General features: G+C 40.6%; 1 protein-coding gene across 1 annotated transcript in view; it reads right to left on the bottom strand.

Moving 5' to 3' along the window:
* Positions 1-543: 543 nt before the first annotated feature.
* SLC7A11 (solute carrier family 7 member 11) overlaps positions 544-26,543 on the bottom strand; it is a 50,763-nt gene continuing 24,763 nt past the window's right edge. The window contains exons 7-12 of the mRNA XM_053403347.1: positions 8,857-8,980; positions 8,581-8,684; positions 7,648-7,744; positions 5,999-6,148; positions 4,163-4,340; positions 544-1,051 (exon numbers count right to left, since the gene is read on the bottom strand). Of these exons, the coding sequence (XP_053259322.1) occupies positions 984-1,051; positions 4,163-4,340; positions 5,999-6,148; positions 7,648-7,744; positions 8,581-8,684; positions 8,857-8,980 (721 nt within the window). The 3' untranslated portion in view covers positions 544-983. The remainder of the gene's footprint in view (positions 1,052-4,162; positions 4,341-5,998; positions 6,149-7,647; positions 7,745-8,580; positions 8,685-8,856; positions 8,981-26,543) is intronic.

The raw sequence follows: 26,543 nt of genomic DNA, 5'->3' as shown, positions 1-26,543 counted from the left end.
GCTAGTGGTATGAGATAGGGCATGGGAGGACTGAGGCTAGGATTGGAGACAATAAGCTCCATCTTCTTAAAGGCTTTCCAGTCATCAATGAAGTGTTGCCAATAATTCAGTTGAATCAGCACAATCCAGTGTATCCAATATAATGTGTTTGTGCTGATTTGCAGCTGAGAAACAGTACAGCACCCTGCCCAAGTGACCTCATGCAGGATGCTGCTGTGGCTGTGTCGGAACCGTTCATTCAGAGAGTGCTTTTCTGTAAATACATTGCTAGGTTCATCTAAAGTAGGAGCAAGGAAAGTGGTGCCCTTCCAACAGGGTTGAACTCCAAATCCCACCCACCAAAGCAAACATGGTCAATGGTCAGGGATAATGAGAGCTGTAGTTCAACAACATATGGAAGGCATCACATTAGCTCCCCCTGGTATAAAAGAACAGGATGCCCATCCATATCAGCAAAAACTAAAAAGGTAAATAGAGTGTACATAGTTTTGAACTTGGTAGTGTTCTCAATGAAACAAAAACAGATATTAACAAGGGATGGAGTAATTTTGACCTCACATTTTTTTACTCCTTTCTTTCTTTAGACCCAATACACACAAAACAGACATTATCTCTCTTGCTTTTTTAGCTGTCTTGAACATTTTTAAACAAATGTTCATTTACACTACAGTACAAATCATCAATGTTAAAAACTGATCCCTTCCCTTGTATGATAAAGGGAATTTCAGATTACATTGACTCTATTCTCATAGAAGGAGAGCATACACTTTGTTCCACAAAGGTTCCATAGCTTCTCCTTTCAAGAATGTGGCCTGAGTCCACAGTACCAGATAACCACACATAAAAATATTGACACTATAAAACAGTTCCCTCCACAGTTCATTATTTCTCCATGTTGCCTAGGAAGGTGAACACACACACATTTCCTTGACTGATGAAGAAGCTGGTTGCTTGGCCTCTCTGTTACTTTCAGCTGCAGAAGATCATGATGTGGCACTCCCCTCTGATGGAACAACTTCCAAGATGATTTGCAATGTTAACGTTGTCTTGTCTGTAAAGGACAAAAATAGAGGAGACTTTTTGAAAGGTTCTATGAAAGGCCATTGGTAAGATTAATCTTGCATGCAACAGAGGGTTGGATCTCTGGACTAACAGTGCAATCTTAATCATGTCTACTCAGAAGTTGAATCCGACTGAATTCAATGGGGTTTATTTCCAAAGAAATTGAGGTTAGGATTGCAGCATAAATTAGATGGATTTAGGCTCCCATTGATTTCAACGGCACATTCGGATTTACTTGCTCCATTGATTTCAATGGGACCTAAAGTAAACTAACTTAAGTCCAGTTCTCACAGAGTGCTAAGCCAAACCTTAGTTTAGCATGAACATAAAAATTTGGAGGCTCCTGGAGAGCAGATTTAGGCCACTTTATTCGTCCTCCAGTACTACTGCAGCTGCTCTAGTAAAGGTAAAGGGTAAAGGGACCCCGAACATTAGGCCCAGTCATGAATGACTCTGGGTTGTGGCACTTATCTCGCTTTACTGGCCAAGGGAGTCAGCGTACAGCTTCCAGGTCATGTGGCCAGCATGACTAAGCCGCTTCTGACAAACCAGAGCAGCACACGGAACCACTGTTTACCTTCCCTCCAGAGCGGTACCTATTTATCTACTTGCACTTCGTGCTTTTGAACTGCTAGGTTGACAGGAGCAGGGACCAAGCAACGGGAGCTCACCCCGTCGCAGGGATTCGAACCGCCAACCTTCTGATTGGCAAGCCCAAGAGGCTCAGTGGTTTAACCCACAGCACCACTACTATGAGCTAAACTATAGCTCACGTGTTATCCAAACCCAGGTTCACCCAGGTCTTTGGATGCAACTCAGTGTGACATTATATTAGCTTGCTAAAACACTGTTAAAGTGCAGTCAATCTTCCAGTCACTGAGATAGAAAAGCATACAATTCATGTACAGTAGCTTAGGCCCTCAAGGACATGAAGTCTAGACTGAGACACAAATTGAGCATCCATCCTGACATCCTTTGATAGTCTCATCTAGTACCAAACTACATTTAACAAAGCTTTGGATATTTAAGTAAACAATAACCATTATATTTCAAAATGATTGCATAGTTTAACAAACTACAGTTCTCCAGACATTAATCATATACGGTGAAATACACTAATATCTGTAAATATTATCTTAGCCAGGTTTGCAATGCATGTCTGTATCATTTATAGGTATTTGTATTTTCTCATGCCAGAGAAAACAAAAGGCTTCTTTTTAAGAGCTCAAAGAATCAGATGCATTGCCACAGCAAGCAGAAATCAAGTCTCTCCAGTAACTGCCTGGAAGGGAATGTTTTCTTTTTGCTCACATAAAATGGTTCAATACTGGCATCCTGTGGCCACACTGATTCATAAAAATATGATCCAAAAGCTTTGGAAATGTTGACTATCGAGTGAAAGATATTGCTTCCATTGCCTTATTCTCAGACAGAGAAAAATAAACTGCTATAGGCATCAGTTTTAATAGCAGGAAAGATTCCTACAGAATGTCATGTGCATTTTAATTTTATATTCCTTTTACTCATGGCACTGTTTTTAAGTGATCTAATTTTATCATGGTTAAGAAGATAGATCATTATTCTCAAATCTGCACTGCAGAGTCAAATTAGTTCACAAATTCTAATGCTAATTTCATTGATAACTATTTTGCTGTGTTCTGCTGCTAAGCTACAAGTGGAATTACAGTGGTAACTCAGGTTACATACGCTTCAGGTTACATATGCTTCAGGTTACAGACTCCACTAACCCAGAAATATTACCTCGGGTTAAGAACTTTGCTTCAGGATGAGAACAAAAATCATGCAGCCGCCGCCGCCGTGGCATGGCAGCAGCGGTAGGCCCCATTAGCTAAAGTGGTGCTTCAGGTTAAGAACAGTTTCAGGTTAAGAACGGACCTCCGGAACGAATTAAGTACGTAACCTGAGGCACCACTGTATCTACCTTGTAAGATTCTTGTTCTGCTTTTACGTAACTAGATAATTGAAAAAGATCCAGTACACCTTGATGTAGTGCAGTAAATTGAGAAGTAGAAAAGTTCATTTTTCAAGTCAAGTCGTGAGAAGGCTGCCAACTTCAGAAGAAACTCTGTTATACTAGCACATACACTTAAAGCAAAAGCAAACTTTGTGTTTTCAGTATAGGGATGGCTAACTTGATTCTGGGTGAGAAAGAAAAACAGGCTACGTGTGGATTTTTTACAGGTGAAAAGTGCCTTTGAGAAATGGTGGCTGACACTTGCCTTTTGCCTTGCTGGGAATCACAAGCAGGGAAAGTGCTACTGCATTCAGGTCTTTCTTCTGGGTTTCCCATAGGCATCAGGCTGACCACTGTGAGAACAGGATGCTCCACTATGGGCCATTCGACTAATTCAGCAGGGTCTTCTTATGCTTAAGTAAAAATAATACTTATTTCTTTTGTGGTGCTATCTTTAGCACCCAGGTTTGGGTCATAAATCAGCCCTGAATTTGCACAAATTACTTGTGGTATTTAGTACTAATCATGGAAATATTGGCTGCTGTTGACATCTCCTAGTAGTTGATCAATACTGATCAGAGATTAATTGCATTTGCTTTACAGCTGAACAGCTCTCTTTAACATTGATCAAACACAACCAAAATTCAGGTGTCAATACATGGGACAATGACAGAAACAAACTGGGTCAAAGTAGGCTATTGAGGGTAGGGGGATATGGTTCTCTCACTATATGTTCTTTTCCAAACAGATAGAGATAGTCCATGATAAGTGCCAGTAAGGTAAAATAAAAGTTCAGTATCATTTACTGCTTGACCAGAGAGCATGGCCCCATGGCTTTTGTTAGATATATCCTTACTTGGGGAATTTGAGGGGAGATTCAGTAATTTGAAACAGCTTTTGTTCAAAGATTATTACTTCAAGTATTGAGTTCTACTGGTACAGAATAACTGCTTAATAAATTGGCATTTACATTAAAAATAATGAGGTAGATGCCTTACTGTGGCAATGAAACTAGTGGATACAAAGCCTCCAAAAAAATTTAAAACTTGCAGTTTTCAGAGTTACTGTATGGTCTAAAGCTGAATGTACAACAAAGGGAATGATTTCCTATTGGCGTTTACTCACCTAACAGCCGTCTAAACCACGTTGGCTTCTTGTCCCATATGATAAAGAGGTAGTAGGCAGGGACGCCAGTCAGTGTAATTGCAAAGCCAATGCCAGTATTGACAGGGTCAGCATAAAGTGATAGTGCAACCATGAAGAGGCAGGTGAAAGAAAACAGAGCAGGAATAAAGAGCGGCACCTGGAACACACACCAAAAGACGTTATTGCAATACCCTGACCTTGGCTATTGAATGACGCTGGTATTTAATGTTCCATGAAATATAAATCGGATAAAACACAGGGGCACACTGCAAGTCTCGTAGAAATACAGGTGTTCAGGACAGGCACTGCAAATACAAGTAGCTAAAGAGAGCAAATTAAATGCACTTTTATGTAATAAGCATCCCAACAGCTGCTTAATTACCCACTCAGACAAACACTACATTGCTATGCACAGTCTTTAAATTGGAAGTCTTGTAAATGCATTTTCTAGTACCAAGTCCCTTTCTCAAGCTTCTATTGGAGTAGAAGGCAGGAGCAACTGCAGCAAAGATGGCGCCTTTTGTAATTGCTCATTAGAATCAATTTTACAATGAAGGAAGGTGCCTAGGTTACGGGCTGCCTTTTAAAACCATTAAGTACATATTGATTTTCTTTCCCAAGTACAATATATAACCTGGCAAGAGACTGCCAAATTAAATATCATTTTGGACATGGGCATTGATGGCTGATAGCATTATGCAGCCATCATAAACTTGGGAAAATATGTGCTTCTGTCATCACAACTGATAACATAATCTGAGATGATTTTAAAATCAAGAAAATGCTACAAATATGAGTAACAGCTTCGGTTTCCAACAGTGATGCCTGTCACAACCACAAAAACCAATTAACAATAAAATCCAAGTAAACTGTCAAAAAATCCAAACCAAAATTTAATTGAGGCGGGGGGGTAGCAACAGCGAGGAACAACATAAAACTATCATCCATCAAATGCTCAGGACAGTAAGGCAGTTTTAAGTTGGTGTTGGACTACAGGAGCTACCATTTGGCAAACTGAGGCAACTACCTCAGGCAACGGATGTGGAGGGGTGGCAGGCTGCAACTCCCACTGGCTTGTTGTTTGCCTCTGCTGGCCTGGCTGACACAGCAAATGCCCAGCAAGGCTCTCTGACCACCTCCTTCCTCTCTGACTCTCATAGGAAGGACCAAGGCGATCTTTCCACAAAGCAAAGCATTCTGGGTAGGGTGGCTGTGATATTGCTAGTGCTGCCCCTGCAGTGTGCTGCAGCAGGGACAAATGATGTCTAGAATTAGAGGGGCAGTGTCAAAGCCAGTCTCACAGCCACTCGTCCCAGAATGCTCCACTTTGAGGAAGCACCCTTTTGGACCTTCCTAGCGCAAGGCTGGGAGAGAGGAGGTGGGGCGCCTCGCTAGCGCTAGCAGTGATGCTAGAGCAACAGGGAAATTAATGTTGCTGAGGAAATAAATGAGAGTGGGAGCAGTGCTGCTATTGCCATGAAAAGGAGGGGGAGCGAGGAACACAGCAGTAGTGATGGCTAAGGTGCTGGAATCTCTTGCACCCGCCCTGGTTAGTGCCAAATAAATATTTTTGTGAAGGCATTGCTCAACAACTGTACCACAGCTGACCTAGCCTTATTCCTGGTCGCCACCCACTGAACTCTGAAAAGACCCAGAAGAAGACCTTAGAAGTCGATCTCATAGAATGGGCAAGTTTGTATAGAAGTAAGTGTGTGACTACAAAATATATTTTCCATTAAAATGCCTATGGGGGAGAAGAGGCACACATGGTATAAACATGGCATTTATGTAAAACAGTCATATTCCTGAAGTTACCTTGAAAGGACGAGGCATCTCAGGGCGCTTATATCGGAGGTAAATCATCCCAGCAACTGCCAAGCCTATAAAAAGCCACCGGGCAAAACTGAGGAAGTTCAAGAGGCTGTAGAGATCACTGGAGAAGAGCATGATCATTGTCAGAGGGTGCTGCAAAATAGATTAAAAGGAGAAGTGTGCTTTATTGCCCAAACTGTTATTGCCGTATTTCCTTATATTAACATTGTGGTGCCCCCATAGCTCTTAGCACACTACATCAGGGGTGGGGAACTTCCAGCCCTTCTTGGCCTACTAGTGGTCCAATTTGACCCACAAAGCCTTTTTCCCAAAATCATGCCCACCTGCCCATCAGCAAACCCAACTCATTATGCCAGCTGATGGGTGGGAGGACAAAGTTAAATCCTGTGTTGGGTAGGTTACCAAAAAATTTGATTCAGTACAGTGGAAGCTTGGTTCTCAAACGCCTTGGTACTTGAACATTTCAGCTCCCAAACACTGAAAGCCCAGAAGTAAATGTTCCGGGTTTTGAATGTTTTTCAGAAGCCAAACATCCAATGTGGCTGTCAGCTATTGTTTCCAGGGCGCCTGTGCCAATCGGAAGCTGCGCCTTGATTTTTGAACATTTTGGAAGTCAAACGGACTTCTGGAATGGATTACATTTGAGAACCAAGGTACCACTATATTTAAAAACAGTTAAAACAATTTACCTTAACAGGAATTGGGCAGGTACTGAAAAAAACATATCTCATATGTCAATGGCTAAGGTAAAGAAGTGTGCCTTTAGCATTGGCTGAAAGCTATATAGTGATTTGTGGAGAGGAAATTCAACAGCCTTGGGGCTGCCCCTAAGGATGCCCTCTCCTAGGCTACAAATTATGTGATTTAGAAAGCAGCATTGTTTCTATTGTCCAGTTGTGAGATGTTTCTGTGATAAAGGTGACACAGATAATGAAAAATTCAGAATCACAACCATATGAATTGCACATGAATTGCATTGTAAAAATCCACATGTCATCTTACTTCAACAGGACCAAAGGAGATAAATATGTTTATTTCGGAATCGGTGTTATTGCTTCTAAAGAACTTGTATCCAAGACAGTACACTAAGGAGTATAGCTTTGGATTCTCCAAAACAAAAATATGAAAAAAGCATATAAATCAGAAAACAAACATTATTTTATAACCTGGAACCAGTGCCCTGAAGGCAGGTGGCAATACCAATCTATCTATTACTGTTGTTTGCATTTTCTCTGCAAGATACCTGTAATGTGACTTCAGAGTCTTACCAGACAGTACACTAGCATGTAGCTTTTATGTAGAATTTTATTACTCTGCATCCCTATCTAGGAAGATTCATTCCATTGAGAGGAGCTTAGCTAATCACTCTCTTTCAACCTTTCAAATAAAACATAATGAGGTGTGATTTAGGCACCAGCCAGCGAGAGTTAAATGCAACTAACAGAGAGTCAAAAGGAGGAGTCTCTAGAATAGATCACCTCTGCAATTACTTTCCACCCCTCACATGCATCTAAAGTATGAGATAGAAATAAATAACTGAGATTCAAGAAGTATTTAAATGGCATTTGAATCCTCCAGTGCAGATTCATGCCATGCAGCCTTGTACAGGGACATTTGTTTATAGGAATTACCAAAACAATGACAGCTGGTAAAGGAGTGTGCTTGCGAACATGAATCATGGACAGAATCTCAGGAAGGTGACCCTCGCGGGATGCGACGTAGAACATCCTGGTGGGAAAATAAATTTGGACAGCTTTTAAAGACACTCATTACCAAGATGAATGGAAGCAACTCACTAGAGGTGTAGAACACATTCAAAGTTATCCTCAGCAGTGCTGGGGTTTTTTTACTATGCAAGACAAGCATCAGAAGTTCTGATGTAAAAGAAATTTAGAAGCCTGGGAAATCATCATGAACATTTCTACCTTCAGCCACTCTTAGTCAGTCTTCAAAAACAAGGGCCAGTTAGCATTGCTTCAGTTGAAGAAGAAGAAGAAGAGTTTGGATTTGATATCTCACTTTATCACTACCCAAAGGAGTCTCAAAGCGGCTAACATTCTCCTTTCCCTTCCTCCCTCACAACAAACACTCTGTGAGGTGAGTGGGGCTGAGAGATTTCAGAGAAGTGTGACTGGCCCAAGGTCACCCAGCAGCTGCATGTGGAGGAGCGGAGATGCGAACCCGGTTCCCCAGATTACAAGTCTACCGCTCTTAACCACTACACCATACTGACTACTGAAAACTACAGTTTTCTTTTCTCTCCTTTGAGCTAAGCCACTATCACTACAATATTACAGCAAATGGGGGGGGGGGGTTCCAACAGAAATTGCTGTTTAAATTCCATTGAAATGAATGGGAAGTGTGCAAGATTATAGCTGTATTCTTGCCCTGCCTCTATTCATTTCACTGAATTGTATTCAGTGGTATTGAAGTAAAGGAGAGGAAAATTCACTGCAAATGAATGGCATTATTTAATGTTGATTTCCCCCTTTGAAGTAATATTCCCAGTTTTTCATGCTAAATTCAAATTTTATGACTTTACCCTCACCCCACATTTGACTCACCTGGAGACAGCAAAGATCCCACCATTCATAGATCCGAAGCAAGAAAGTGCAACAAAAATTGGGACAGCCAAGGAAAAACTTCCCAGTAAACGTTCAGCAAAAGTCTGCCAAAAGAGAAGGAAAGACATATCAACTTAATTGTTAGAATTCCTCAATACCTTCTCCCATTCTTCAGCTTTTAAGGAGTTCATCCAGTAAACTCTGTTTTCCATCATGATCAAGAAACTTATTCTGAAAAATTTACTCATTTGCATGATACATTCTACTATGACTTACCACTGCCACTGCTTGGGAAGCTAGCAGATCCTCAGGACTAATAGTTGTAAAATAGGCCACGTTGGTTAACACATAGCCAACTGTGACAATAACCATTGATGTGCAAATGGCAAGCGGTACATTTCTGAAAGACAGAAAGAAATTTACTGTTATCCATCTGCAGTCCAAAACTGAAGCAATCTGGTTGGCAAATATATTTGATGTATGTCACTGCACTTCCATTGTGACTGATGCTTTTATATACTGGAAAAATATTAAATACTGCAGGTCAAGCAACATATTTCAAACACCGTAATATGAATAATCAGGATTGCATAAATTGCAAACAAGACACAAATTCTGCCTTGGCTTTATTCGTAAATACTATTATCTGCCTGCTGTTGCTTACTCTGTAGAAAAGTCCATACTGCAAGGAATTCTAACTGGCCTAATTAGCCATGCCATTTTGTTAATATGCAAAGATACGGAAGTCAAAGTTTTTCCTCAATACCTTTTTCTCTACAGGTAGCATAAGATTTGTTTCTGAGTCAGTGGGACACAGACACTCGAAAGAATAATCCTCAAGCTGTAGCTTCACGTTTATTTATGAGATCAAAGGGACTGGACCTGGGAAGCCAGGAATCATATCTGAGCTCAGCTATGGGCCATTGGGTTGCCTTAGGCAAATCATTAGCAGCTTCAGTTCACCTTCTGAAAAATGTTAATACTTATCTCAAACAGTTGCCTCGATGATGAATGAGAGGATGGCTCTAAAGCACTTGACACATTTAAAGTGCTTTATATAGATTATTAATAACACTACTCTCTCCCGGCAACTCAGTTGTGAATATTACTGGTTGGATGTAAAGTACAGCTCCAGTAAATTTCCAGCAAAAGATATGATTGGAAAAATCAGGCCCATGAGAAGTGTGTGTATAAGTGAGTAAGTGAGATCAATGTATTCTAGAAATTCCAAAATTGACAGTCACCACAGAATTAAATATAAACTATATAAGGGGGAAATCAAAGATTTGTTTGTAGTATTCAGCACAATCTCACAGGTGGACCTCATAAGATACCATGGATAGCACTGAACAGAAGTAGAAAGACACACAAACAAGATGGCTATGATATTTCACACCCGACAAGCAGGATGATCCTGAATGAACACAATATAAGCTTTTCTTTTCTTTTTTGAGGAGGCACAACAGTTCACTAGAACTCCAAAAGACAGAATTCAAAATGCCCTATGTTAATGGCTTTGTAAAGTCACGTTGCCATTTTGAGGACAGGCATTACAATACAAAAGGAAGGCATTACAATACAAAAATCATGCAATAAAAGCTAATGATCTGTGCCCTCAACAACCAGCCTGCAAAATCTACTTGATCCATCCAGACTGGCGCTTCTCCCATCACCTCTCGAACCCATAAAACAAAGTTGCACAAAGTTGTGTGAGTGCTGTTTCTGCTCATCATTCACCCCTGCATCCCGCCTCAACTGAGTTGAGGCTGAGACATTCTGTGAGAGTGGAAGATGGCATCCACAGCAGCCTCCTGGCATGGCACTTCTTCCCTCAGTTTGTGCTTATGCCATGATAAAACCAATCTGCACACACTAGAATTGTCAGATTACACCAAGCATAGGCAAACTTGGCCCTCCAGACGTTTTGAGACTATAGCTTCCATCATCCCTAGCTAACAGGACCAGTGGTCAGGGATGATGGGAATTGTAGTCTCAAAACATCTGGAGGGCCGAGTTTGCCTATGCCTGGATTATACCCTAGAAATTCTTCCTATGCTTTTAAAGCAGGGATGGGAAACATTTTTTGGTCAACCTTCCAGAGGCCACATACCAGTGCTGGTCAGGGCCACATGTATGCCATCTTGGGTTCCAACATGGTGAGCCCTTGAGCAGCCTCCAAAGCAGTCCTTCAAATAACCCAGTCCCAAAGACATTTAAGGTATTATTACCCTGTCGGCAATCTCAAGCTCATCCAGGCCACCTTTTCAGCTCCATATCTTGGACTCTCTGCTCACATTTACAGCACTTATCAACCTTTAGAGAAAAAGCTTGGCGAGACACCTCTAGTACACATCTTAACGCCATCTTCTCTAAGAGTAAAAGTGGATTTACAAAGCAACTGGGGAGAAAGCACTCTCAGACCTGCATGTATTTGGCAGGCAGAGTCCAGGCTCATTATGCTGAGTAGCACTAACCCCTGCTGACAGACGGGTGGGGGTGGAAAGATAACGAGTCAGCAAGTGCCATTCATTACTCTCTGCTAAAAGACTGAGACTCTCTATGTCCCCAGAAGCCTTGAGCAGAATAAGAGGTTTCGTGACCTCTGAGGTATGAATGCTTTAATGTAAAAGTGGTACCTCGCCTGCCTTCTTTCACTCTCTCAATACGACCAAGTCCCTAAGGGGATGCAATCCATTAGCATGTAACACCAGCCAGTGTTACTTGTTAGATGGCGGCGTACAGCAAAACAAAAACAAAAAAAACTTTGACAAAAAGCAACTACTAATACTAATATGAAAGACCTGCTTTCCTGATTTCAGCAATGAGACGTTTTTATTTTCACCTTAAAAGTTATACTTCCCTTTCAATCACTGGGTAGTGCATTAGCCAACATCACAGCTCTGGTGCTAAAATACCATCTAGCACCTTTAAAAGACACCCTTTCTCTCACCAAGGTATTAAATTGGCGAGGGTATGCTTTGGGTACTGACACAGTCATTTTAAACTAAAATTCCCAGCACCAATTACTGATTCATCAGTTAATTAATTATTTGCTGTTAAATTCCTTTCTGTGTCTCCAACAGCATTCATTGCAAGCAAGTAGCAAGCAGCCGTGTCTGTTATCTTCCACACACCCTGAACAGGTACATGGGTATAAAACAGAACATTTTCTGGGGTACAAATTGAAGTCCCCAAAAGGAAACACTGAAATAGAAAGCATTTAAAAGAAAAATTACAAATGCAAAATGTCTGGAGATGATGATGGAGGGAGGGAGAGGTGTATATATATATATACACACACACACACACACACACACACACACACACACACACAAACATCATAGGATTAATAGGAATTCAGTCAATCTCACCATAGTGGGGGAATCAGAATTGTAGAATAGGAAGGAACAATGAGGATCATCTAGTCCAACGCACTGAAATGCCCAACATGGGGCTTGAACCCATGACCCTGAATTTAAGAGTCTCATGAGCTACTGACTGAGATATCTAGGAAGACTGCAACCAGGTGTATGGACTGTCTGCTTAGTTTGACAGGTAGTGCTGGTGGGCAATTGATGCTTCTTATGGGCCTTCAAACAGAACACTGCTGCAAGGCAGGAAGAAGAAGAGTTTGGATTTAATATCCCACTTTATCACTACCTGAAGGAGTCTCAAAGCGGCTAACATTCTCCTTTCCCTTCCTCCCCCACAACAAACACTCTGTGAGATGATTGGGGCTGAGAGACTTCAGAGAAGTGTGACTGGCCCAAGGTCATCCAGCAGCTGCATGTGGAGGAATGGAGACGCAAACCCGGTTCACCAGATTACGAGTCTACCGCTCTTAACCACTACACCACACTGGCTCTCTGTGACATGTGGCCACCCTATTGCTACCTTTCCGACAGCATTTAGCGTACCCCAAGGGAAAGTCTTGCCTTTCCTTGTTAACATAAAGCAATGCCCCATAGCCATTAAGCAATGGGATTGTAGTTCCTGTTTTTAAATTAAGCAGGTTTGGGATGATTACCCAGTAAAAATTACTGAATCAATCTACCATGTCAAAATAAAAGAAATCCAAAATAAATTGGGACAGTATCAACTGAGCTTTGCAGTAATGGCCAGAAGTTAACGTCACAGCTGAGTAAACCTTAATCAGCAAGCGTCTTGTGCTCTTTCACATAGCTACAATGACAGCAAATGAAGTCAGAGCCATTATTCTGTACTTCCAGACCATTTACAACTTTAGTATGTCAAAAAAAATTACCACCAGAGGCATTTCAAGATGTTTCTGTATAATATTTTCCTACAGGAACTTACATAAAGGATCTCAAGTATCTTTCTTTTAAAGAATGAGGCAAGCATTCCTATGCACTGTGTATGTATGTGTATGGAAAAAGCAAACAAAGCCTTCTCCTCCCCCAAAAATTTTTTGGGAAGAGCTGGTGGCAAAAAAAAAAATGTTCTTTGCCAGGCCAATAAGTATGATATAATCCCTTGCATAATATAATCCCCTTTCAATTTCCCTTGCAGAGATTTCAGGAAGCTTCATATGTGACACGCAGGACACTGGCACCTACCAGTGTCATGTGTCCATACAAAAATAAATTATGATGGGTAGACATAAATTATTATGGATAGTCAGTCACATTCTTTATATTTTCTTGAGCACTTCTGGGTAGTACTCAAAACCATCCTCAATCTGGTGTATACATGGCCTGTATGTATAAACTCGGAGCAGGGCCTTCTGTGTAGCTGCCCCTTTTCTGGGGAACAGCATGCCAGTTGCGATGTGGCAGGTGCCCACTATCTGCATTTCCAGAACCAATTGAGAATGTATGGAGATCTGGATGAAAACAGAGCATACACTGGCTCTCTTCAAAGCCTGCTGCTCTGCCCGCACACATAATTTCAATCCATCATTCTACACTGCTTATTTACAGAAAAAGTGAGATTGCTCTCTGTTAACCTAAACTCTTTCCTCCTGCATTCTTCAACTCAGAGCATGCATTATTACGAAAGAAGCTATTTCAGTAGCTTCCCACCCTTCTTCTTAAGTAGTGTCCTTCCCCTTCACCTTTTGCAACAGTGAATTAAATGGAATATGATCACAAAGGACACAAGTGCCACCCTCCAGAATAATCTTGCACAAACAAGCTAGTTAGGAAGGCAAGGACTGTGCTTTTTATTTTAAAGATATGTATTTACCAGTACTCCTGACCCTTATTGATGCATATTTGAAATGCTAATGCATGTATTTCCTGTAATTTTTATTACAGTGGCCTTAGGCTATAAGTGATGGTTACGTTGGTTATTATGAAAGTGTGAAAAGAAAAACATTTTGCTTTCCCTTCAGTCACTGTCAATACATTTCATTCCTAGAGTCAATGGGTTTTGAACGACAATGGATGTTTATGGCCTTGCAGCAGCTCATCCACTCTAAATTGAGGAGGCTGTGCAAAAAGCCGCTTCTTGCCCAACATGAAGAAATACAGGGGAGAGGGAACAGGATTGCAGATTCTGTGCCAACTTCCAAGAGTTCATTTGAATGTGTCAAGCTCAGGGGCAGAAAATGCCATCCTGCTCTCCATAGGCTCACTGAATGTGAACATGTCATATGAACAGATAGCAACACTCACAGGAGCCAACTCCTAGGGGCTGTGGGGGCCTTGCCCCCCAATAAAATATTTGAGGAGGCCAGGGGGGCCCAAAGTTGATGGGCATTGCCATTCAAATGGTGTGCATGCATTGCATCATGTGATCGATTATGTGGGACGGGACTTACCTCCCCCCCAAAAAAATTTTATTCAAGTTGGTACCCCTGGCAACACTAGAACAGAAGAGGTGCAAATAAAACTTTGACTCCAAACCTCTATGGCAGGGATGGGGGAACCAGTACCCCTTCAGATATAGCTGGACTATATCACCCCTCACTGTTGGGCCAAACTGGTTGGGGTTGGTGGGGAGTTAGAGTCCAATAACATCTGGGAGGCCACAGGTTTCCCATCTCTACTCTATGGAGCAGTGGAGTAAGAAGTACATCACAGCAATCTTAGTAATTTGCATCTTGATAGTAAGATAGATCTTATTCTCCATTATGTTCCTGGTTATACCTGGTCAGATCTGAGGAGGAGGCATTCCTGATCATATTGCAGACTGGCAGGATGCCTTCTTATTGCATCTTGAATGTGGCCTCGGTAGTGGTACTCACTATCTGGAATAGCCTTCCACGTGCTGTTTGTAAGGCATAAACAGTCTCAGGTTTCAGATGCCTCTTCGTTCAGGCTTTCCCTGGCTCATAAGGTTCATCTCTCCTCTCCATTCTGATTTGTTTCAATGTTTTGCTGATGGTTTTATTAAGAGATGTTCTGTTTTTGTTGATTTATTTCTTCATACTTTTGGTTGCAATACCAGCTTTTTAAAAAAAAAAACAACCAACATCGTAGATGTTTAAAATGAGACTCCATGAAGGGGATGAGAGGAAGTCTCAAAATTCAGAGAATCTCTTTACACAGATATGTTTTTACTAGTTTGTGTTTTTTTCAACTTTGTATTTGTAAAACCAATAAAAATGATTTCTTTTAAAAAAAAACCATCAACATGACCTTATTGTGTTTTATGTAACCCTCTTAGGGATTTTGCATATTGAGTGGTATACAAATATTGTTAGTAAATAAATAAGACAAAGCAACTGAAGAATAAGAGGTGGAAATGGGACTAGAAATGCAATGTTTTGTCTTTTCAACATACCAGAGGGCATTCCCATTGAAACACCATGACGAGGGACACAAGTATTTCTTTCAAATTATCCATACCCCATGGGCACAGACTTAAGTGCACTCAGTGATATTTTGCCTTCAGTGGCTTATGGTATGCACTGTGATGGAAAGCTGAAATAAATTCATATATAAAGAGGGGACAATCTATATATAAAGGAGTAAGGGAATTTATTGTGGCAACTTTCCAAAATATTTTATTAAGGATGCATTAGAAATCCGTAACATTCAGATCATTAATCCAAACAGGATCAAGTGGTTCTAGCTTTTCTACACTGAACAGCCCCAAGACACATCTTCGAGCACAGATTTCCCAAGTCTTATAAACAAATAAAAGTATGGTGGCACAATTACAAAAAGGATGAAGGAAAGAGTGAGAAATATTTTATTGCACTAGATTCTCATGTGAATTTAGAATGATTAAATCTCTGAGCACCTGATTTATGAGCAAGAATTACAGTGCCCCCAGCCAAAATCATTTTAGTAGGGAGAGTGTTGGGGGTGAGAGAGAAAGAGAAGCTTACCGAAGTTTAATATCAAACTTACCGGCAGCATTATATGAACAGCGCTAGGCAATGAACTGGCATTCACTCTTGTGGACCTTAGAGGTAGAAATAAGGGCATTTGAACCAGGGAAAGAACAGATTGGGTCTCACAGCACTGGGAAGCTGAGCCAAGAGAGACTGTATGCCACATATCAATAACATCACAGCCAGGGGAAAGGGATGGGAAGCATAGCAAAGGGGGGGATGGTCGTATTTAGAAATAAACTAGCCTGTCAGATTTCAATTTCCTGCCACTGTAATTATTGCAGCCTTTTGCCTTCAGATGAGCTTGTGACATAGACTGCTTTGCGTGTTGTGTTTATCGTGAAAATCTGCTTCAAATGTTTGTAGAAGACAAAACCCCAAACCTTTTCATTGCAATAGAAGAGGCTGGCTAGGCTGCTCAACCTGACAATTACTCTGATGGAGCTTTTGAAACTAGTAATGGGCATACAAAACATTTTGTTCAGATGTAGTACAGTGAGGAAAATGTTTCTAACAGTTCCCTCTCTCTTTAAAGCAGCCCTGTATTTTAATAATAGATTTTGATAGCTCCAAAATACAATTCCTTGAGTTCATATAGGCAAAAACAAAATAGAATCACCATTTCCCGGTTTGCTTCATTACACTCCATCATCGCTAACAGAGCTGCCAACAAAGATCACAAGGTGATTTTCTGCTGTATCCTGCCATGTGCATTGCAATCCTATACATGTCTACTCAATTAGAAGCCTCATTCATTTCAGTGAAACTCACAGTCAAGTGTACATAGGATTGCAGCCTAATAGTCCAGCATGCACTAAAATAGTATCATTCAAGAATTAATGGAACATAACACAAGGATGCAAAACCCATGACCTTCCCCATGTTGCTAGAATACAACTCCTACTACTGATCACTGGCCTTGCTAGCCAAGGCTAATGGGAGATGAAGTACAGCAGCATCTGCAGAGTCACAGGTTTGCCATTATTAACCAGTCAGGCTCAGGGCCAAACTACATGTTGCATTTAGCATGTTTTTTAAAAAATTGTGCATAAGCTAATCCTTTTTATTTTGAAGAAAAGGCAGCTAAAGATGATCTAGCTTATCTGTGTGAAGAGAACAATGGAAGAGTTTTAAGAAGCAAGATGGAGAGGAAGATGGGGGGCAGAGTCTGTGAACTGAAAATATAGAGGGCTCAGGCATTTGTCTTTGCAGAACTGATGTGGAACAGTGAGTTTACAGATGAGCAGGATGGAGAAGAGGAGGACAACAATGGAGAGATTGGGGAGACAGTAATTTTTATTTGTAACATGAATATAGGGAACAGGGCTCCTATACCTTTAACAGGTGCATAGGAAAGGGCAATTTGATTCAGCAGGTGCAGACTTTCTCACTTGTGTGCCAAGCTGCATCTGCCAAAAGGTTCATTTTCTATGCATCTGTAGTTTAAAGTTCAAAGCACAAGTATAAGTGCTTAAATAAATAGGAAGGTCATCCTTTGCCCCTGAGCAGCCTACACTGGGACAGCTGTTTCAAGATCTACCAAATTAACACATTCATGAGAGCTATCAAATATGCCCCTGATCAGTGCTTTTTTTTTTCTTTAAAAAAATGTTTAGGGGTACTCTCATTTTGACTCAAGAAAATCACCATTTCATAGCTGAAATTGGGAAAAATAAATACAGTAAATGGACAAAAGTACAAAGATTCACAAAATGTTTAGGGGTATGCGTACCCCTGCGTATCCCCAGAAAAAAGCACTGCCCATGATTATAAAATATAAAGGATAGACTTTTACCACTGAATTCAATTCTATTTAAAAGCATTTTTTAAAGGCTACAAAATGTTAATAGTATTTATTCCATGTATCTGGAAGGATGCATCATCTCTGCAGAAAGCAACATAATAATAAATAATAGTCTCCCAGAAAAGCCTTTATATCTATGACTCCTTCATTCCAAAGTAGGATTCTTCAGCGATCAGTCCTCCTCCCCACCCCTGAATTCTTAATTCATATTCCTACCCAACATAACTGTCGCAAAAGACCTAACATGATCATAAGCTTTCATCTAAAAGTGCTCTTAATTCAATTTAACAATTTATTCCAGAATTTCTGAACTTCCTTCATCTTTCTATCAGGGAATTCAGTGTTCTAAGTCTAGATCAATTCCCAACTAGAGATTCACAAACGATTGCCAAGCTGAGTTCTCAGAATTACTAGGATTTTTTTTTAAAAAAAATCTTCCAGGAGAGTTTCATAACAGCCAAGGTAAGAGCAATTTGTCTGCAATCGGCTCAGTATAGCTGACAGAGGAATTTAGCCTTCGCTGTTTCTGTGAGAGAGATCAGCATGGCCATGGGCTCTCAAGAGATAAAATATGAAGCCACCTGTCTTGCAATAGTTCAGTGCTGCTATATGAAACTCAACAAGCAACAAGTTCCCTTTTTAAAATGGGTATTCTAAAAACCCATACTATCCCCCCCCTTCAGTGCAAAATTTATAGCAGCAAGTCATCAGGCATTTCTGATAGGGAAAATGAGGGATATGAAACACAAGAGCTTGTGTTGCATTTGACTGTTAGTGTGTGCATTTGACTGGTTCTTTGTTCAGTAATCATGCACTGGGAGTCAAGGAAGCAACCAGTTAACTTAGGGGATGTTACTGGACTTCAGCAGCCTTAGCCAATATGGCCAACAGTCAAAGATGGTGGCAACTGTAGTTTGGCAACATCTGTAAAGCCACAGGTTCCTGCCCCCAGGAACCTGTGGCTTTACAGTTGGCCACCTCATAACAAAGGAAAGGAGGTAAAACAAATCCCTGACCTTGAGTGATATCCAATGTTAATCCATTGATTGCAACAAGTTCTCCACGATATTTCTGGGCAGCATTACTGCAGAACAGGATTTGCCGAAAAATCAGAAAATTTGGCTATGAAAAAGTTCTGTTAGCTAAATGTTGAACAAAGCTCTATTTTTAGGAGTCCTGTGTTGAATTTGAAGATTATCAAAGGGAAAATAAACTATTCATTGTTAGTTTTTAAAATTAGTAATGATGCTTTTTAAAAGAATGGTTCAAAGAAAGAAAACCAGCAAGTGTACATATCCCAGGCACTTGATAAGAGAGCCTTCTTCAGTTAAGCCCTTGAAGTGGAGAGATAACTTTTCTCATTGGTCTTTTTCAGATCAGGTAGCATGGGCTACCAGGGTGACTGCTGAGCACTGGAAAAATGTTTAATGAAATTAAAACACACACTGCTCTCTTGGGCATTTCACAACAGCAGGGCAATATCAACTCCACACCCAATGAAATTATTGGGGCAACAATACAGTAACTCCACACCTGCTGATATTCTCCAGCTGGGTCAGAAACACAGAAAACCTATTTTGCAGGGGACTCAAATGCTCAAGAAACTGGAGAGCATTCAAGACATTTCACACATTTAAGCATAAGCAGGACTAGCTCCAAAGTTTGCAATCACCAGGGAGGTGCAGCCAATCACAACTTGAGGAATTGGTATGTATTGGGACAGGTCAAATCCACCGCTGCTGCAAAATTCTGAATCTGGACCAATGAGTGAATACAAAGAGCAACTGGCTTCAGTGAGTGGTCCTGTCAGCGTTCTGGGATCTCATGACGTTGCCTGCTGACATTGGCCTTGAATGTGAGGATACAATTCTTTCCTGGGTTGCTGAAAGTCACAAGTATTGGTCAGACTCACCAAAAGGCATGAGGAGGGGTGTTTGCTTGCAAACAATAGCTTGCCCATCAGGGGCGGAGGAAGGGGGGTGCGGTAGGTGCTGGCCACCCAAGGTGTACCCACTGAGGTGGTGGTGACAAAATGCCAGGCGGCACTCACCACGGGGCCTGCAGCGCGGCCAAGCCACAGTCCACCCGCTGCCTCCTCTCCAGCTGTAGGATGGCTGAGTGGGAGCAGGCAGGCAGACTCCGGAGCGGGCAGGCACCCAAGCAGCTTCCTCCGCCGCTGTTGCCCATCCAGAGAGGGGCCGTTTTTTCAATGTAAAACTTTGTGGATGTCCATGTGTTTGACTGTTACTTGGATTAATGAATTCTGCGTAACATGATCTTGTGTAACGTGATCTTGCAGCCCTACTGTATACTATTAGCCTTTTCCCAAAACATTTTAATCTTGTAGGTACTTGTTATGACCAAAACAAATAGATCTTGACTGAAATGAATATTCACGCAGTCCAGAATTTTCACTGATCACAGACCGAAGTTTGGCATGGTGACATCTGGACTCTTGGCAGGCATATCAACACACCCTTTGTCACAGATAAAGTGTAGAAAGGCAAACTATCTGCTAAAGAGAACCTGCACACCTGTAATTTTTGCATTAAAATACAGAGACAATTGCCGTTGAAGCTGGAAACAGGAGGTTAGAAAGTCATCTGATCTTAAAGTGCTTTGGGCTCTTTTCTCAGAAAAGCAATTCAAAAAAAAATCAGATAGGTTTTTCAGAAAGTACCCTCCAGTGACTGAGATTACTAAAGCCTTAAAGCTGCGGCTGGAGATAATCTCCATTTCCCATGATATGATATTACAGCAAATGACTCTCTTCAAAGACAACAAAATCCAGAAATGGAAAGCTGAAATCAGGACAAGAGAACAGGAAAACAACAGAAAGTGAGGGGGGGGAACCTCTCTCTATCCCAAATATTATAGTCCCAACTACAATTACTGGCATATGTCAGGTCTTCTCAAATTGTGACCCAATTTGAAATAGCCTGCCAGCCCATGCTGCATCAACCACCCAGGTGTCAACAAAATGCCTTCTTTTGCAGCCTCAATCAGGTAGCAACAACTGATGGTTTCTCAAGCTTTTCTGAACTACCCTGTACGGTGAGGGGGCCATGCTCAACTCAGTGTGGCACAAGTTGTACAGGGCTCTTATAAACCATTTCTATAGCACCCTTCACAAATGTATTGCCAAGACCCAGGGCAAAACCAGCAGGAGACAAGGTCACTAGTTCATGCAGACTGCAAGGATCAATTGTGCTTTGGACCCATATCTAATCCCCCTTCGGAACTGCCAAACAGATGTACCCTAAAGATACACATTCTGGTCAAGCAGGCAAAGCAAAAACATTTGACACTCCCTCCCACTATGCACACATACACACTACTACACCCCCCATCCTAATTTTCCATTTCCATTTGTAATGCTAATTGCCCCCATCTAGCCTGCCCATCTGGTTTACGCAATCTGCTGTAATTACTGTTACTGCCATTGGCAGGAAGTTGTTGCCACTTCCATCTGTGCTTTATGTAGCATTAACTACCACTGGCTCCTTCTACTGCTGTTGCCCAAGTAGGACCCAAGGATTAAAACAAACAAACAAGTTCTTGATTAAAAAAAAAATCAATAGTACAATGATCTTCTTTCTGTACATTTTGGTTAAAGCAACAGGGTTACATAGCAAAATGAAACACCTTCCTCATAGTTTCTCCATATTGTAAATGGAAATGAACGTAAGTACACAAATATTATACCAGTCCTCCACAGCTCATGTCGTGCTAAGGCTGTGATCTTACACTGGTAGGGGTAAGCCCCACTAAATTTACTTCTGAATAAAGATGTCTAGGATTGTGCTGTAAATGAAACTGTTTTGTAAGTTAAATTCAACTCAACAGTCCCATCACATGCTAGTCCCTATTTGTTTCATGCAGCCCCACCAAAACAACAATCCTTCAGATAAGTTCTGTGGGTGCCAGCATGAGAACATGCATAGACTCTATGTATAGTATTGACAATGGGAATGGTATATAATCATGCAGGCAGAAATAATGGGTTAAAAATAAAAGACACTGCACTTTTATTCAACCATCTAAAAATCTTTATGGACTGTTTAGTCCAAATGTTGCCTGTATTTTGGATCAGTTGGTCTACTCTAGATGTGTACATTAAATTGCATTAAAGAATGTGAAATTCTGAAAAGTATTTTAAATTAACATTACTATAGTCACTTTTCAAACAAATTATCTCATCTCCTGTGGCCTTTTCAAAGGCCAGTTAAAGCTCAAATGCCAACTTGCAAAAAGAGTTTATTGGTAAATTATAAAATTCTAAAGATAAAGGACTGTAATGGAAATGCAAACAGATCATTAATATTGCTAGTTTTGGGGCACCAGCCAGATTTGCTGGGCAACAACATTCACTATGCTCCTTTTGGAAAGAAATGTTGTTTTTTTATTTCAGGAAATTAGTTTTATAAGACACACATTTGCTGAATTTCTATTTGCACAACTATACGTGACTGTACTGTGATTAATAATGACCAGGTTATATAGGCAGAAAATGTACTTGCCAAGTTAATCTGCTTTGTTTATCATACTGGGCAGGTTCTCTTTCTGGGTTAATATATTACAAGTGCATGAAGAGCTGGCTGCTTCTGAAACTTCAGTCAAAGCCTCAATTTCTTATGGCTTAAAGAATATTAATATCTAATAAAAAACAGAACTGTATTAAAACTATAGTCCGGTTTAGGCATTAGGAAGAGGGCAATATAAACACAGGAGAGGGTCAGCAGGGGCAGGCACATGAGCCCCAATTATGCAGGGTTCAAAAATACACAAGGAGCCTCCATGGATATAAAAGGTTTCCCATTTCAGACGGTGAAGCCAACGAGAACAGTGACAGGGGTAAAGCTCATAGTCACTGCATTTAAAAGTTTGATTTGCCCTCTTCCCAATGCTTCAGGAGGACGTATGTGTGTGTGCATTGAATCCAGACTAAGTTAATCATATTTATGACACATTAAAATGAATGTGAAAATTTAGTTATACTGACTTAAGTCCCATCAATTTCAATCAGTGGAAATTAAGTGCTACTAGCTTAATAACCTATGCATATCCAAGTCCTATACATTCCATTTTACCAGAGTTGGATTAGTCATCATGCTTGGTCTGATGTAGGTAAGATCCTCCGTTTAAACAGAATGCTCATCCCAACCCAGTCTTGGAAGACTACCAAAGCTTATCCTGAACATGCAATGGACCCCACACTCCATATAGATGGACAGGGAGAAGAAAAGCTAAGATTTCATGCATCATGACTGCAACAGAGGCAAAACGGATGAATATTTTGTCCCTACAGGATGCCACGTGACTACAGGCTAGGTTTGTGTGTGTATTCCAGCTTCCATTTGTTATGGGATGGTCCATGATAAAAGATCTATTTTTCACCCAAATTTCTAGCAATTAAATTTTACTTATAGGAGAGCTTCCTCCACTACACCTGAGGGTAGCAGTCTAGCTTTGGAGGCACATAGCGGTCTATAAGTGACACACAGCTCTCTTGTTCAACATCTCACTGCCATTACTCCCCAGAATTTGACATCGGAGGCAGCTGCCTCACTCTGCCTAGTGGTATAGCCAGCTCTGTATGGGATACGACCTTTTCAGTGGTAGCACCTTGCCTGAGGAACATCCTACAAATGGAGATTAAGTGGCCCTTCTAGAGTCCTTTAGATGGATAGCTACGACATATTTGTTTCATCAGTCTTTTATGGCCTTGCTAACTGTTTTATATTGCTTTCAATGTTCTTCAGTATTTTTTCAATGTTTTATTGTTCTAAGTTGTTGGGAGGGGCTCTTTTTGGAGTAAAAGGGTACTATACAAATGTTTATAAAATAAATGCAATAAAATCTACACACATACAACAATATTGCACTTTCCAGTACAGTGCAAAAGAAAGGGTTGTCTGGTTTGCACATAACACTAATCTATGGTTTATTAAGTCATGGCTTGGCGTTATGAGTGAACCCAGCCCAGAGGTTTAGCTATGGGGCATGCTTACTGCTAACCAATTACAATCTGGAAACCAGGGAGATGTATCCAGTGTAGTGCTAAGTTAAAGTAACTTAGCAGTATACTTGTTGCAGTGGCAGAACATTGCTGTGCAAGGGAAACAAAGGTACCAGTGCACCAGATTGTGCAGCGTAAGAGTATACACAAGCACATGGCCAAAGATGGTGGCACAGCAGATTTCACAATCTGTTGTTGTACAACAAGCTTCCACTAGCACAACTGTTGCACTGGATTCCTTTGATGCATAGCTTTTAAACTGCGCCATCTGCTAGCACAAGGTGTCTTGCACTAATGGACAGAACACACTGGATACGGCTCAGTGTTTGTTGTTTGAATACAAACCTTTGGTTACAAACCTTATTTTATTTTATCTTTGGCTTGGTTGTTAACATGTGAACCCAGTCAAACCCCACCCCATATGTTTACCAAATTACAATGGCACAAAGCAAGAGCAGCTGGAAAACATAACCATATATTAGGACAACTTGTGGTTTGTTAATCAAGCCATAGCTTAGTGGGAATCAGGCTATTTTTTGTACAATCTAGACATCTGACCTAAGGATTTGGAATAGTTCTATGTGTGCTGCACAGGTAATAGTCAACATCTAAGTTAAGATTTATGTGTGAAACAGTTACTTTAAAAAAAAAACAACCCAGCTAGTTACATTGACCCTGATATAAAAGCCTAAAAGTATTTCTAGACCATAAACCATATTGAATAAAAGTGAAAGGAAATACTGTCAGCCTTGCCCTTCAATTTTATTTTAAGGTACCTGGACACCTTTTAAATTTACATGAGCAAATGAGCTATAGAATAGCATTTGAGGGATTAATGTATGTCACTTTTGATTACCTCAAGATAAAATATTACAATATAATCCTACCATTTTTACCCCATTTACTTGGCATTGTGGCCTTAGAGGAATGAACAAATTGACTTTGAGCCAAATGTATTTTTTATGCATATGTGAAGCAGAACAACACACACACACACAATTAAGCACAGGGTACTCAAACAATTCCTTAAAACAGGGCACTTTAGTCTCAATAAGAAGTTAAAAAAAACAAAAATATATTTTTTGCTCATGGGCAGCATGAATATTTAACACATTGTGCATGGAAATGCCCCTTACATTAAAGACACTATGAGAAAAATATAGCTTGTTCCTTTCGTCTAACATTTACATATGTGATTTGAAAAGAAAAAATAATTTTGCTTATTAAGGAACAGCTTATAATTCTTGTTAAATCCTGCTAAAGTTTCCTTCATATGCTCAATAAATAAGAGCAATATTTCCTTTTTGAAAAATGATATGCCAAATGTTTGTATATATGGTTTCATCTATACCTGCTTAACTCCCTATTCAAATAATCAGGGCTCACAGTGTAATCCTATACATGTCTACTAAGAATTAAGTACCCTCTGGTTCAATGGAGCTTTGATAGAGTTTGACTCTATAGAGAGGTACTTAACTTTGATGAAAATCTGAAAGGGGGATCCTGGTGCTCTCCAGCTGCTGCTGAACTTCCAATGCCCACAAGCCCCAGCCAACATGGCTAAAGATCAAGGATTCTGGGACTTGCAGTCCAGCAACATCTGGGATTCCACACTCCTAGACTAGATCATTATGTCATTTCTTAGTTTGTGCATTCAGTGAAAAACAAAGAAAGTGAAAGATACAATGAATGAGTTTTACTCATGTGCAAAGTCTGAGCAATCAACGTTATCTGACGCTGATAAGGAATTTTCCTCAAGTTGGTGATTGAGACTTTCCAGAAGTAATGTTTTGTTTTATCTTGTCTCATCTGGACTCTTTAGCATGTGACTTGCATCACTTGTTTAAGCCATCTAGGCTGATTTGCGCCGCAGGCACTTGTATGTAATGCATTTGCTTTCTTCTTGTGCCTTCCTGTGATCTTGCCTGTGGCGGGGGGAATGTTTAGTTTTTAAAGTTATGTGGTTTTGCTGCCAGCACTACTTCCCACTATAGGTGAGTTGCCATCTCACTTTGACTCATCAGCTATAACTAAGTGAGGATACACACAGACCAATGCCTGAAGATGTAGTGAAACTACCTAACAAATTCCTCAGAAGCAGTCTCAGGAAATTGCAGAGAGGTGTAAACTTGAAGACAAGGAAAACTCACTTAAAGTTTGACCTGCATGCCATTAATTATGGTCTCCCTAATGTTCACAGTATCTATAAATATCCCCAAGCTACCAACAGTAGATAAACAACTCTAAGCTGGATCCAAACCAGAAGATCCATTCTGCATTTCAAGGTTATCATTTATACAAGTGTGCCCCCAAATATGCATTCCTACAGGAGGAGGGCTAGCGATGTGTCATATCTTCTGAAGAGATGACCTGCAGAAGAAGCTTATGTCCACATTACTTTTAAAGCATGTTTATACCACCCCACAGTCATGGTCTTCCCCACAAATAATTCTGCAAGTTGTAGTTTACTCCCTCACAGAGTAACAATTTGCACCCTTAACAAACCACAATTTCCAGGATTATTTGGGGGAACCCATGTACTTTAAATGGGAGGAAACGTGTTAAATAAAGACAACATGTTAAATAAAGGAGTGCACAAAGGCAGCATATTGCTTCTCTCTTCTAGACCAGCCAGTCATGCATCACCCAAAGAGAGGATAAGAATTTGCACAAATTTCCCATATGGTCATCTATAAATATAGACACATATTTTAAGGGAAATACAATACACCTCACCATAGTGTGGCAGACACTGGGTGATTTGTGTACCTGCTTGGACCGCAGACCACAAGCTGCTAACTGTTGATGGGCTCCTGGGCTCCTGTTGTTATGGTTCT

The sequence above is a fragment of the Podarcis raffonei genome, chromosome 9 (genome assembly GCF_027172205.1).
Source record: "Podarcis raffonei isolate rPodRaf1 chromosome 9, rPodRaf1.pri, whole genome shotgun sequence".
NCBI lineage: Eukaryota > Metazoa > Chordata > Lepidosauria > Squamata > Lacertidae > Podarcis > Podarcis raffonei.
The sequence above is the reverse complement of the archived record's forward strand: the minus strand, read 5'-3'. Positions and strand labels throughout refer to the sequence as shown.